Source organism: Puma concolor, chromosome B2 (assembly GCF_028749965.1).
Source record: "Puma concolor isolate L17-30 chromosome B2, mPumCon1.1.hap2, whole genome shotgun sequence".
In the NCBI taxonomy this organism is placed as follows: Eukaryota; Metazoa; Chordata; class Mammalia; order Carnivora; family Felidae; genus Puma; species Puma concolor.
Genome location: NC_141671.1, coordinates 107,164,820 through 107,179,727, shown reverse-complemented (window position 1 = coordinate 107,179,727; position 14,908 = coordinate 107,164,820). Strand labels below are relative to the sequence as shown.

Here is a 14,908-nt window from a genome sequence, read left to right as displayed (position 1 = left end):
AATTAAATTAAAAAAATATTAAGAAACTGTGGATTAAACAGGTAAAATGACTTTGTCAAGGTCATGCAACTTTTACTGAGGGAACAGGATTTGAAAGCATCCTGACTTCAAAGCCCACAGTACCTATTTATGTTGTTAGTAAAATAAACAAGTAAATAAACAATAAAAGGCTTAGATTCAAAAAGTTATCATAAAAAAGAAAGAAAGAATACTAGTAATGAAAAATAAAAGATACCATCCATAGATAAGGCTAATAACCAGTTAGGAGAACATTACTATACAAACAAATGTCTATTTCAATGTGTTTTAGATAAGGGATGCTCAAATTCATTAGCCATTTCTATATAATAAAGTTACATGTATGTGACTTCAATGGTCTAAAAAAATTTGCAAATTAATATAGACTGTCCTTTTTCAGATTTTTAATCTCTGATTTTTTAAATACAGTCTGTCAAAGAGAATGGTGTTATTATCCTTTAATGAAAAAAGAAAAACCTGTGAATGAATATACCTAATATAACAAATGTTTTCATTTCACATTAAAATGCTTACTAACTGATTTAGAAATAATGTTTTAGTTTCATCAACAAATAAAATGTATTTAGTACTTCATTTAGTTCTATTGACATTTTTAAAAATATCAAAAAAATTTTTATCATACCTTACTTGTTCTGGAGTGCCTCCTGATGTTGCATTAGTTATAGCCCAAGCTGCTTCTTTTCTGGTGCGAAACTCTGCTTTCTGAAGAATCTCAATCAAAACAGGAAAAATATTTGCATCTATAACAGCCTGAGGAGGAAAAATGATACAGCATAATCAATGCAAATACTGTTTTAAACATATTAGTAAGTGGAGAGACTCATTGGTTTTAAAATGTCAGGCTTTTTGGAAATACCTCTGATAATCTTTCTAATCTTTCAACAAACTTTCATGATTGGAGAATATATTAACAGAATATTAATTTTAAATATGATGAAGTACAAGGTGGATAATTTATAAAATGGATAATTTTTGACTCAAGAAGCTTGGTAAGATCCTAATAAATCACTACTTAAAAGCTTAGAAAGGAAGATCACTACCTATTTAAAACTAATATAAATCCATCCTTTTTTTTTTTTTTTTTTTAATTTTCTTTTTTTTTGAACGTTTATTTATTTTTGGGACAGAGAGAGACAGAGCATGAACGGGGGAGGGGCAGAGAGAGAGGGAGACACAGAATCAGAAACAGGCTCCAGGCTCTGAGCCATCAGCCCAGAGCCTGACGCGGGGCTCGAACTCATGGACCGCGAGATCGTGACCTGGCTGAAGTCGGATGCTTAACCGACTGCGCCACCCAGGCGCCCCAAAATCCATCCTTTTTAAAGAGTAGCTATATGTGTCCAGCACTGTGGGCAATTTTATACACGCACACACGCACACACACACACACACACACACACACAATTCCTCACTAGACTCCTACAAATTAATGTTATTATTTTAGAGGAGAAAAGGCTATGTTCTTTAAAATACTTTTCAAGATCTTTTTAAGTAACTCACTAAAAAAAAAAATCACTGGTAAAATGCTGACTTTTGTCCACACTGACTTATGAAATCTTGCTGTTTTCTTAGATCTGAAAGGTATTTACCTGAATCTGAGCTCTATTTCCAGCAGTGATATTAGAAACAGTCCAGCAGGCTTCTTTTCTGATTGATTCCTTTGGGCTACTCAACAAGTGTAAGAGACACGGTAATGCAGAGCAATTCAAAATTACCTAAAACAAAAATCAGAAATGGAAACAAAGTTTTATGACAAAAACAATAACAAAAAAACAAAACAAATGAAAAAAATCCACACAAAAATATACTAATGATTGAATTTAGAAATATAAAAACCACTCTGAAAAACTAAATTGGGAAAAAAGGGATCCCTTTCAAAGTAAAACTTAGGTTTTTGCTATCTTCTACTCTCCCTCTTTGCCAAATCTGGTCTAATGCAGGTGCAGAAAGTGCCCTTGTCAAACCACCAAAATGCGAATTAGCAGTACATTCAGAGGTGTGCCCTTCAAGTTTAGGAATACACTCAAGAGTTCAACTGATACAACAATTTGAAGAGAGATTTAGTGACTGGCCAGTATCCGACCCCTAGTTTTACTGAATGAAATGATGGAAAAAAAAATCAAACTAATATACTGATTCTATAAATGTAAAAAACCTCAATGTATACAATAAGGTAATTTTTTTTCATTAAAATGTTTATTCCACTTCTCTTTTATAAAATAGTATGTTCTGCTTTGTCTCTTTACATTAATTCCATGGCATAATTGTGTTCCTATTTTCAAAATACCCACAATGATTTGCATTAAATTTACTTGGTGAAAAATGCATGAAGCAGTATATGAAAATTCTGCTGAAGAGTATATGTTTAAAAGGGCATTCTCATTTAAAGAGCTATTTCAAATTAGAAACTATCAATTACTAAGCATTGCCTATTTAATAACTAATGTGTAAGTACCTAAATAGGACTTGAATAAATTAAAACTGAAAGACAATATGTAAATTAGAATAAAATTTATTTAATGGTGGCAAAGGAGAACTGAATGTGTTACAGAGTTTAAGTTCCTATCTTCAAAAAAGACTGCCCCAGATGTAATCTTGACATCACACCTTTTTTTTTGGTATGTCACCATTCTCCAAAAGACAGACACAGACACATGTAGTTACTAATCCAGGAAATGTTTCCTTCCATTCTCATAATCTAGATCTTCAATCTACTAAAAAAGGCCCTCCCATTTCTAACCAATCCCCTTCTAACCTGTTTATAATCAATCACTCTCTCCCTGATAGTTCCTCTTCCAGTCAACCTTATTGTCTCTTAAACACAACTCACACATCTACTTCTGTACCTATGGTCATATAAATCTCTTCTGGTTTACTTAAATTCTTCTCCATCTTTAAAATACAGTTTAATTACAACTCCGTTATGGAATCTACAAAGATTTCTCAGCACAGTGATCTCTTCTTAAAATTTTTATCGCATTTTACTGATCAATCAGCTCTCGTCAAACATATACTAAACTTGGGCAATTTACTTTGTTTTAATATGTATTTTCCCCTCAATTTTATCATAAATCCCTCAAGAGCCTACCTTCTGTCTTATACTTCTTTACATCAATATATATCTAGGATAGTGCTTTCACACAGAGGTATTTGAGGTTAATCACTTATTACCAAGAATATGCTTATTACCATTACATTGTAGATGTCTATATAGTTGTGGCAATGCTAAAGTCTTGATTAATATGTAACCAAGTAGTATGAAACTAGGTAAATTTCTTAAAATCCATTATGTTAACAATTTATGTTAAAGTCTGAACTCACCTGTGTTTGAATATCATCACCAGTCACAATATTACCAACTGCTCTTAATGCAGGTGATACAACTTTATAATCATTGTGCCTAAAAATAATAAAAATACCAACTTACATGATATATGAGAGTTAAAATTTACCCAAAAAATGCAAAAATAGTACAAAAATACTTGTATACTCTTTAGCCAGAAATCCCATTCAAGTTTCACTAGTTACCCCAGTAACACCTTTGTAATAAAGAATCTAATCCAGGATTATGTATTACACCCAGCTGTCATGTCTCTAGTCTCTTTCAATACAAAAAAGTTCCTATTTTTTTCTTTATGATCTTGACATTTTTGATGATCCTAAGCCAGTTATCTGTTTTTCCTCCAATGTATCCTCATGATTAAGACACAAATCACCTACTTTTAGCTGGGACATCACAAATGCTATAGTCTTTTCATTACATAGTATAGCATCTGACACCTGTTTTTTCTACAATAGTGGTGCAGAACTCCAGTCAATTAGGATGATGTTTGTCAGATTTCTCCTCTTTAACATTACTGTTTTTCCCTTTATAATTAATATTTTGGAGAGGATATACTTTTATACTATGTAAAATCCCATTCCTTATCCCACTTTTACCACTACTTTCACCATTTCTTGATGTGTATTGTTTTCAACGTTTATTTATTTTTGGGACAGAGAGAGACAGAGCATGAACGGGGGAGGGGCAGAGAGAGAGGGAGACACAGAATCCGAAACAGGCTCCAGGCTCTGAGCCATCAGCCCAGAGCCCGACGCGGGGCTCGAACTCACGGACTGCGAGATCGTGACCTGGCTGAAGTCGGACGCTCAACCGACTGCGCCACCCAGGCGCCCCGATGTGTATTGTTTTAATTATTAATCATATTGTTGCCAATGATGATTTTCTAATACCATTATTTCAACTGTATGTCTTTTCTACCTTATCTATTGATCTACCTACTTCTTTTAGTATGGACTCACGGACTCCTATTTTATTCAATACGTTAGTTTGGTTCTTGTTAATGAAGAGTAGTAAAAACCAAGATTTCATGTGTTCAGCTTTTTAATATAGATGTATCTCTACTCTCAGGCTCTTTAAGAGGATAAACACACACACACACATACACACACACACACACACACACACACACATTTATTTCTACATCTATCTCTTTATGTTAAAAGCCATGAGTTCACATTCAAATCTCCAGTTCTAATCTAATACCACAAGATTATTCTGGCTTTCCTCCCTTCCATATTTGTATTTCCATTCTCTTAGAATAAGAAACTGGCTTCTTTTATCATAATCTCCCCACACATGACCAATCTTCTGATCTGGCTAGGCTGTTATCCATCATTTGTTGGCTCCAAACCTTGCTCCAGCCTGCCTGCTCTTCTGGTCTAATGGGTGCCACCCTCAAGCTTGAGCCCTGACACCCCCATTAGATGTTGTCCTCAGACTGGAGCCACAACCCCTTATCAGACCTCTCTTCTTTGTACTGTCTGCCTTGTTTGTTTTTTTGACAAAAGGAAGGAATATAGTAAATCTTTTTTTAAAAAAAGGATACAGAAACCATCTTGAAAATTATATACATATATATAATAATATAATATATATAATATATATAATGTATATATATATATATATATATATTTTTTTTTTTTTTAGAGCAAGAGAGGAAGAAGGGGAGGGGCAGAGGAAGAGAGAGAAAGAATCCTAAGCAGGCTCCAAACTCAGCACAGTGCCCAACAAGGGCTTGATCCCACGACCCTGGGATAATGATCAGAGCTGAAATCAAGAGTCAGATGCTCAACCAACTGAGCCACCCAGCCACTCCAAGAAACTATCTTTTTAAAACAAGTTGTCTTACAAGTTTTTAATTTCTTTTATAGAAAATATATTCTTTTTAAAGAAGGTAGCAATAACAGCCCAGCAAGAGAAATACTAACACAAGTGAAATACTAAATGTTTTCATTACATGGACTTTTACATAAGTTAGCTATTGTAATGAACAATTAACTAGATTACAGGTTCTGTAAGAACAAGTACTGTGTTCTATACTTCATTAACAATATCTTGTACAACACTAGAGGCAATAGGAATTCCATATATACCTGCTGAATTAAATCCCTCCCACTCATTAAGAGATTAAAATTAATGAAATATATTAATGAAATGATTAGTTCCAACTAGAGGATATGAGATGCAAATTTAAGCATTATAGCTTTTCAGCATTATAGCTGTTCTGAAAAGTGGGGTTGATGGCTTTTTAATCCTTCCTGAAGATGGTGACTCTTGAGATATTTACAAGGCCATTATTCTAACTGCTAGACTTAATACATAATCATACAATTATTTATCATAAATTATAGTTACATCAAAAGTTCCACCAATCTTCGACAGACTCCAGAATCAATGACTGCTTGAATTTTATCATTGGGTCCATCAGAGAGATAAGAAAGGGCCCAGCACACATCTGCTAATACATCTGGGTCACTGCTAAACAATAATCGTGACAAGACATTTAAGCAAGGTGAAACCTGGAAGAAAAGAAAAGAGCCAATATTTAACAATTTTCTCTAAGACCAAGTTTCCTTAGGCAAATGCAGAAACTCATTTTAAAACAAAAATTTAATAATACAAAAAAGTACCAGCGAAATTAACACATTCTATTATTTTAAAATTATGATCAGATATATGAAGATATAATTATTTCCAATTAATCTTAAATAAGATATGTGGTAATTTAAAGCTTTTTAGGGTAATGAAATACATATTTGAGATGCTCTATGTTTAAATCATACACATACACACCCAAAAAAGGCATATCAAAACAGAGGGAAGTAAAAATGTTAAAAGTGTCTAATATAATAATCATGGAATATGATACAACATAAATGAATCTCAGCCTACTCATCATATATACATTATTGGAAATAAACCTAATAACAGTTGAGGATTAAAGGTGTAGAAAATACAAAAAGAAATCTGACAGGTTTTTAAATGGAAGTCACTACTAAACTCTACTTCTTAATGTAATGAAACCCTGAATCTTCAACACACACACACACACACACACACACACACACACACACACACCAGAGACTTAAGCCCTCTAGCATTAATATTCCAACTAATTAGCTGTGCAATGAGCACATCACTTCATCTCTGAAACTCAGTTTCCAATTCTGTGAAACAAAGGCTGAATTAGATAAATTTATGATCTTTCCTTTCTTAAGTCAGACAGACCTAGATTCATTAGCTGTGTGACCATGGGCAAATTACCTAACATCTCTGAAACCCATTTTCTTCATTTATAAAATAGGAATAACACAGTCCTGTTAAATTATAAGAATGCACATAGCATCTTAGAATAGTGCTGGCATATAGTAAGCACTGAGACTGAGATGTTGGTTGGCTCTTTTTATTGCCATGATCAGTATTGATTCTATATTCCTTAAAGTTTTTTTTTTTAAATGTTTGTTTATTTTTGAGGGAGAAAGAGAGAGAGAGCATGCATGTACACACACATAAACACACACACAGGGGCGGGGCAGAGAGAGGGAAACAGAATCCTAAGCAGGCTCCAGGCTGTCACGGCGGAGCCCCGACGCAGGGCTCAAACTCATGAACCGCGAGATCATGACCCGAGCTGAAATCAAGAGTCAGACACTTAACCAACTGAGCCACCCAGGCGTCCTTGAAGTTGTTTTTTTTTTTTTTTTATCAGCATCCTAAAGTATCCCTTCTATCTCAGAAAAGGGCTGTATGCTAAATTTAGATATGCTACAAAAAAAAGAGTAATGATAGCTTTTTCATGCTTAGTATTTTATTTTTATTAAAAAAATTTTTTTTAAATGTTTACTTATTTTTTGAGAGAGAGAGAGAGAGAGAGCAGGGGAAAGACAGAGAGAGAGGGAGACACAAAATCCGAAGCAGGCTCCAGGCTCCAGTTGTCAGCACAGAGCCCGAGACACGGAGCTCGAACTCATGGACCGTGAGATCATGACCTAAGCCGAAGTCAAACGCTTAACCAACTGAGCCACCCAGATGCCCCTCATGCTCTAGTATTTTAGATGAATTTTCTCTTTACCTCAATTTTAAAGACTGCCAGGACATAAACTATAACCTTCTAAAAATACTTATCAATGTTCTCTGCTGGGCCGTCTCCTGTAAGGATGACCCTAGGGCCCCGGAACAAGAAATAGTTTCTTTACAAAATAGATGTGTTTGTAAGTTAGTAAAACAAATCTGCACAACTGGATCTTTCCTGAACAATCATGCCTTCACCCTTGCCAACCACCTTCTCTTCCTTGAACAGAGAAATGTGTAAATTATTTTTAAAGCAAATATAAATTTTTGAGTTAAAAAATTCAGCATAGCTAATCCATATCTTTGTACTGACTTAAAAAACAGTGAAGTACTACGTATTTTTAAAGGAAGCAAAATAAAATATTTCTGATTCACTGCCTTCTCAGAACAAGGAAAAGAAGAAAGAGAAATACAAATTCTATCTCTGAGGAGTGCAATGGACATCTGTAATCCTGCCCGTAATATATTGGGGACACGATTATAAATGAGGAGGGAAAGGTGGCACCTCAATGCCTGGAGAGGTAGCTACCAATAAGAAGGAAGCTTGAAAAAAAAAAGAAGAAAAAGAAAGCTAATTTATCATCCAACTATCATCCCAAAGATCTCAAGAATCAGAGGTACCAGGTATCACAGAAAACACAGAAGAGGAACAGTGTTAAAACAGAAAGAGCTTAAAAATCTAAATGGGAAACAGGTTAGACTCTGGGTCCCTACCATATAGGTAGGTGTCTAATATTCTCAATGCTACCAAAGACTAGACGCTTCTTTTAAGGAGAAGCTGAACAACAAAAAGTGAACTACAGAAACTGAACTTTGGGGTATCAGGCATAGACAAGGTTGAAATAAAGCACAGGATCAGAAATTCCAGAGTAAAAGTTTACATACTGACTGAAGAAATCCTCTAGCCCTCTTCCAATACCCAATTCTCACATCTCCAGTAGTATTATCTATACACCACACCTCAACCCAATCTATTTACTTTCCAGCAGGAGACTGGAAAATCGTCTCTGGAGACAGTATGATCTCAGAAAGCATACTGAAATTTGGAGTTCCTCAGAGAAAACATGGTTTTGCTGTCCAATTACTCTGTAATGAAGTCCATGAAATGATGAGTCTAAACACCCACCTATCTACCCATTTTCCAGTTAGCTTTTACTGCCTGCTTCCTAAGTATGTCCAGAGTACCCAAGACCACCAGTTAAATGAGGAGATCCCCCAGTAAAAATGAGACTAAGACAAACAAACCATAAACAAAACAAAAACATACAAAAAAACAGAGACACCAGAAAAAAGAAAAGCTCAAAAAAACTGTAAATCCTCACAGATGCATAATTTGCTAGGTCCATAAAAGAAGCTTATAGAAGAAGTCTATATAAAAATGAGCAGAAAACAAAACAAAAAAAATCTTGAAAATATAAAATATGATTGTAAAAATAAAAATTTCAAAAAAAGTCAACGATACAGGAAAAATCTCTCATAGAAAAATCACAGAAAATGTACGCAACAAAAGTCTTAAGCCCTTTTAACGTGAATTACACTGTAAGCTTGGGATATATAAGTAAACAAGAGGAGACAAAGATTCCTAACTCTAAGGAGTTTATATTTTAATGGAAGATTTTTTTTAATTAATATATGTAAAAAATTTAAAAAACACATACTATGTTAAAGGATGCTGAGCAAAAAAATTAGATTAAAATGTGGAAGTCAGTGGCTGGAGGCAGTGACAGATTACATTATTATATACAGTAATCAGAGTAGAGCTCATGGAAAAGGTGATTTATAAGCAAGCATTTAAGGAAGAAAAGGGAATTAGGTACATATTAAGCAGATACTAAGCATTAAGTTGTAGGCCAATGGTTCTCAAAGTATGGTCCATGGACCCCTGGAGGATTCCTGAAACTTTCAGGGGGCTCTTTAATGCCAAAACCATTTTCATAATTATTCTAACACATAATGGGTCTTTTTCACTTTGTTGACATTTGTACTAAAGCTACAAAAGCAATGGTGGGTAAAACTATCAGTACTTCAGTACAAATCAGGCAGTAGTACCAAAATGTACCACTGATCTTTGAATTTTTTACCTCCACATACTTAGAAGGGGAGAGAAACCCAGTTTCATTTAAGAATTAACTTGTAGAAACAGTAAAAATTACTAATTTTATTAAATCTCAACTCTTGAATACATGTTTTTTTGAATACATTATAAGATGAAATGGGAAATATGCACATACACATATATATACATATAAAATATATTTTAAGGGGCACCTGGATGGCTCAGTAGGTTAAGCAGCTGACTCTTGATTTAAGCTCAGGTCATGATCTCATGGTTCATGAGTTTGAGCTGCTTGGGATTCTGTCTCTCCCTCTCTGCCCCTATCTCATTTGTGCACTCTCTTTCCTTCTCTCTCTCAAAAATAAATAAATATATATTTAAAAAAATAATCCAATACTGTTACTAATAAGGAAAAAGGAAAAATCAAACATGGCATTTTAAACTAATTATATATTTACAACTATCTCATAATTATTATTTAAAAATATACACATACAGATGCACACTATTTTAAAAGCAGAGGAAGGCAACAAAACCCCAAACGCTGGGGGCGCCTGGGTGGCGCAGTCGGCTAAGCGTCCGACTTCAGCCAGGTCACGATCTCGCGGTCCGTGAGTTCGAGCCCCGCGTCGGGCTCTGGGCTGATGGCTCAGAGCCTGGAGCCTGTTTCCGATTCTGTGTCTCCCTCTCTCTCTGCCCCTCCCCCGTTCATGCTCTGTCTCTCTCTGTCCCAAAAATAAATAAACGTTGAAAAAAAAAAAAAAAATTAAAACCCCAAACGCTTAAAAGTAATGTATTTTAAAGAAAGAAATTTAAAATGAAAAGCAATGCATAAACCAAAGTTCACGGAGTAAAATCTCAATTAAAATAGCATTTTTAAGAGGTAAAGTAGATTACTATGATTGCTAAAACCATAAATATAATTAGCAAGCAAATTCTACATGCAAGTCTAAACATATAAATAGCTGGTGAAAGATTCACCACCATCAGTTGAATGGATCCTTATCATCTCCTTAGATAAAATATGAACATTTTCTTTCCTTCCAATTCTATAATGATCATGCCAAATAATCACCTTTTTTATATAGGTTTTTTTTTTAAGGCTGTTTGAGGGGTACTTGTGTACCACATAATATTCTTTTCCTTGTATTATACACAGTCCAAATACTCATTTCTTCTTTCACTATTAAAGTGAAAATTATAAAAAATGCTTTTATACTGAATAAGGCCATTGTTGCAACATTGTTTTATAATGTTTTATATGCTTCCTCGAGGAGCTGTGGTACAACTTATGCAAAACTTTTCTAATATATGTATCTATTAAACCAAATTTCTGATTAAAATAATAATTTTGTTCCTCCTTTTAGCATACTTTACAATGCTTTAAACTAGCTCTTTAGTCATATTATGCACTTGTCAACAAACATGGAATAGAATAAGCATAGATGGTAGTATAAGAATTTTATGAACTATGATTGAACCCATAACATGCTATGGGGTGTGGAGAAAGATCAACAGAATCATGGTACCAATGAGATTTTAAAGTCGTGTTGGCAGTTCACATGAAATGTGGCCAAATCATCCATTTTTAAAACTGGAATGGTTAAAGCATAAATGAGAAGGCACACTAATTCATGCATATTTTTGAATAAGGAATTTATTATTTTTTGCCCCCAGAAACGTTATCACTAAATCCACACCAGATTTTGAGCTCTTGTTCCTCTTTAATTAATACTGAATTCAGAAGAAGTATAATGATAGCCCAGAAATTTATCTACATTCTATTTTTTTAACAGCATCTTATTGGTAAGACAATAGAACTAGATTGGGAATTTATTAATAATCTACTCTTTTAGCAGAATATGAGGAGATGGGGAAAAAGATATTCTAAACAGATAAAAAGTACCTGGGAAAGCAGAAGCCACCATGGACTAATTACTTTTCAGATTTTACAACTAAGAGTAGACCTGGATGAATTACCTTTACCTTTTTAGGGGCTTCAATTTCCTATAAATGAAAAGAACTAGACTAGTGGATTTCTAAAGTCAACATTAACGTACATAAACATCAAGTGACAAAGTGACAATGGTTGCTGAGGGGCAATCATGAGGTAAAGTAAGAGCAGAAGGGAAACTTCTTTTCCACTGTATATCTCAATATTGTCTGGTCAATAAAGAAAATAATTACCAAAAAAAGGCATAATGTTTCCTTCAATCTCTAAAAATCTATTATAAGGAGATTTAAACATTTATATAGATAGATTCCTTAATTTGTATATTTTATTCATACCTTACTAAAGTTTGGAGGAGGGTTTTTCCCTCTACATAAATTTGAGAGGGCCCATACAGCATTTCTGGTTGTTGTTAGTCTGTTTGAATTTGTTAATAACCTGCCAAAAAAAAAAAAAAAAAGAAAGAAAGAAAAGAAAAGAAAAGAAAATTGTCACTTTACATTCATTTTTTCTCTTTAGCTATTTTGTATCTAAAGTATAAAAATTCACAATATATTTCATAAGGTAGTCAAACCCAAGTGGTAAACTAGGAAAGGGGAATTTTAAAGATAATTATATCCCCAGAAATAAAAATATATATCACCACTTTACTTTTAAAAATTGGAATCTATGATCTGAACAGATTTTTACAAGACATAAAACATGTCAAAATAAAGGGTGTCATGGAAAACTGACTCATTTCTATATACTTTAAAAAGAGTATTAGATTACTTTTTTTTTTCCATGAAAATAATACATTATACTTTTAGGAAGCAAGGTATGTACACAGGGTCAAATCAAATGCAGATCAGCTACTGAGAAGAGATGTTTGGTTCTGAATAGATTGTCTCTCGGTATATTTGATCTGCAACCTGCCACAGCTATTCAGAAACTAGGTTTAAAAAAAAAAAAAAAAACCTCTATTCTCTAGTGACATGAGCAAAAATGGTAGAGAAGGTAACTTTTGCAGCTTGTCCCCCACTAGAAAAAAATATATAAACAACAACAAAAAATCTGCAAACTTTGTCAGAATCAACTTTATCAGAACTCTTGAAGACAGGGGCACCTGGGTGGCTAAGTCACTTAAGCATCCAACTCTTGGGGTTTCCGCTCAGGTCATGATCTCACAATCAGTGAGATGGAGCCTAACCCCTAGTGGGCATTGCAGTGCTGAGCCTGCTTGGGATTCTGTCTCCCTCTCTGCCCCTCCCCCATTTGCAAGCACTCTCTCTCAAAATAAACATTAAAAAAAAAAAAAAAAGAAATCCCAAATACAAAATCTAACAGCACACCTAAAGGAAATAGAAGCAAAACAGCAAAGACACTCCAAACCCAGCACAAGAAGAGAAATAATAAAGATCAGAGCAGAAATAAACAATATAGAATCTAAAAAAACTGTAGAGCAGATCAACAAAACCAAGAGTTGGTTTTTTGAAAAAATAAACAAAATTGACAAACCTCTAGCCAGGCTTCTCAAAAAGAAAAGGGAGATGACCCAAATAGATAAAATCATGAATGAAAATGGAATTATTACAACCAATCCCTCAGAAATACAAGCAATTATCAGGGAATACTATGAAAAATTATATGCCAACAAACTGGACAACCTGGAAGAAACTGACAAATTCCTAAGCACCCACAAACTTCCAAAACTCAAATGGGAAGAAATAGAAAATTTGAATAGACCCATAACCAGTGAGGAAATTGAATCAGTTATTAAAAATCTCCCAACAAATAAGAGTCCGGGACCAGATGGCTTCCCTGGGGAATTCTACCAGACATTTAAAGCAGAGATAACACCTATCCTTCTCAAACTGTTCCAAAAAATAGAAAGGGAAGGAAAACTTCCAGACTCATTCTATGAAGCCAGCATTACTTTGATTCCCAAACCAGACAGAGACCCAGAAAAAAAAAGAACTATAAGCCAATAACCCTGATGAATATGGATGCAAAAATTCTCAACAAGATACTAGCAAATTGAATTCAACAGCACATAAAATTATTCACCATGATCAAGTGGGATTCATTCCTGGGCTGCAGGGCTGGTTCAACATTCATAAATCAATCAATGTGATACATCACATTAATAAGATAAGAACCATATGATCCTGTCAATTGAGGCAGAAAAGCTTTTGACAAAATTCAGCATCCTTTCTTAATAAAAACCCTCGAGAAAGTCAGGATAGAAGGAACACACTTAAACATCATAAAAGCCATTTATGAAAAGCCCACAGCTACTATCATCCTCAATGGGGAAAAACTGAGAGCTTTCCTCCTGAGATCAGGAACACGACAGGGATGCCCACTCTCACTGCTGTTGTTAAACATAGTGTTGGAAATTATAGCATCAGCAACCAGACAACAAAAGGAAATCAAAGGCATCAAAATTGGCAAAGATGAAGTCAAGCTTTCACTTTTTGCAGGTGACATGATACTGTATGTGGAAAACCCGACAGATTCCACCAAAAGTCTGCTAGAACAGATACATGAATTCAGCAAAGTCGCAGGATACAAAATTAATGTACAGAAATCAGTTGCATTCTTATACAGTAATAATGAAGCAACAGAAAGACAAATAAAGAAACCGATCCCATTCACAATTGCACCAAGAAGCATTAAATACCTAGGAATAAACCTAACCAAAGATGTATAAGATTTGTATGCTGAAAACTATAGAAAGCTTATGAAGGAAATTAAAGAAGATATAAAGACATGGGAAAAACATTCCGTGCTCATGGATTGGAAGAATAAATGTTGTCAAAATGTCAATACTACCCAAAGCTATCTACACATTCAATGCAATCCCAATCAAAATTGCACCAGCATTCTTCTCGAAGCTAGAACAAGCAATCCTAAAATTTGTATGGAACCACAAAAGGCCCCAAATAGCCAAAGTAATTTTGAAGAAGACCAAAGCAGGAAGCATCACAATCCCAGACTTTAGCCTCTACTACAAAGCTGTAATCATCAAGACAGCATGGTACTGGCACAAAAACAGACACATAGACCAATTGAATAGAGTAGAGGCTCCAGAATTGGACCCACAAATGTATGGCAAACTAATGTTTAACAAAGCAGGAAAGAGTATCCAATGGAAAAAAGACAGTCTCTTTAACAAATGGTGCTGGGAGAACTGGACAGCAACATGCAGACGAATGAAACTAGACCACTTTCTTACACCATTCACAAAAATAAACTCAAAATGGATGAAGGACCTGAATGTGAGACAGGAAACCATCAAAACCCTAGAGAAGAAAGCAGGAAAAAACCTCTTTGACCTCAGCCGCAGCAATTTCTTACTTGACACATCTCCAAAGGCAAGGGAATTAAAAGCAAAAATGAACTATTGGGACCTCGTGAAGATAAAAAGCTTCTGCACTGCAAAGGAAACAATCAACAAAACTAAAAG

General features: G+C 34.5%; 1 protein-coding gene across 3 annotated transcripts in view; it reads right to left on the bottom strand.

Annotated features, from left to right (window-relative positions):
* Window positions 1–14,908, bottom strand: part of KPNA5 (karyopherin subunit alpha 5) — a 43,962-nt gene that overhangs the window by 9,060 nt on the left and 19,994 nt on the right. For all 3 annotated transcript variants that reach the window (XM_025925590.2, XM_086707665.1, XM_086707664.1), the window contains exons 8-12: window positions 11,799–11,898; window positions 5,738–5,901; window positions 3,361–3,439; window positions 1,629–1,754; window positions 662–789 (exon numbers count right to left, since the gene is read on the bottom strand). In XM_025925590.2, coding sequence (XP_025781375.1) covers window positions 662–789; window positions 1,629–1,754; window positions 3,361–3,439; window positions 5,738–5,901; window positions 11,799–11,898 — 597 coding nt within the window. The remainder of the gene's footprint in view (window positions 1–661; window positions 790–1,628; window positions 1,755–3,360; window positions 3,440–5,737; window positions 5,902–11,798; window positions 11,899–14,908) is intronic.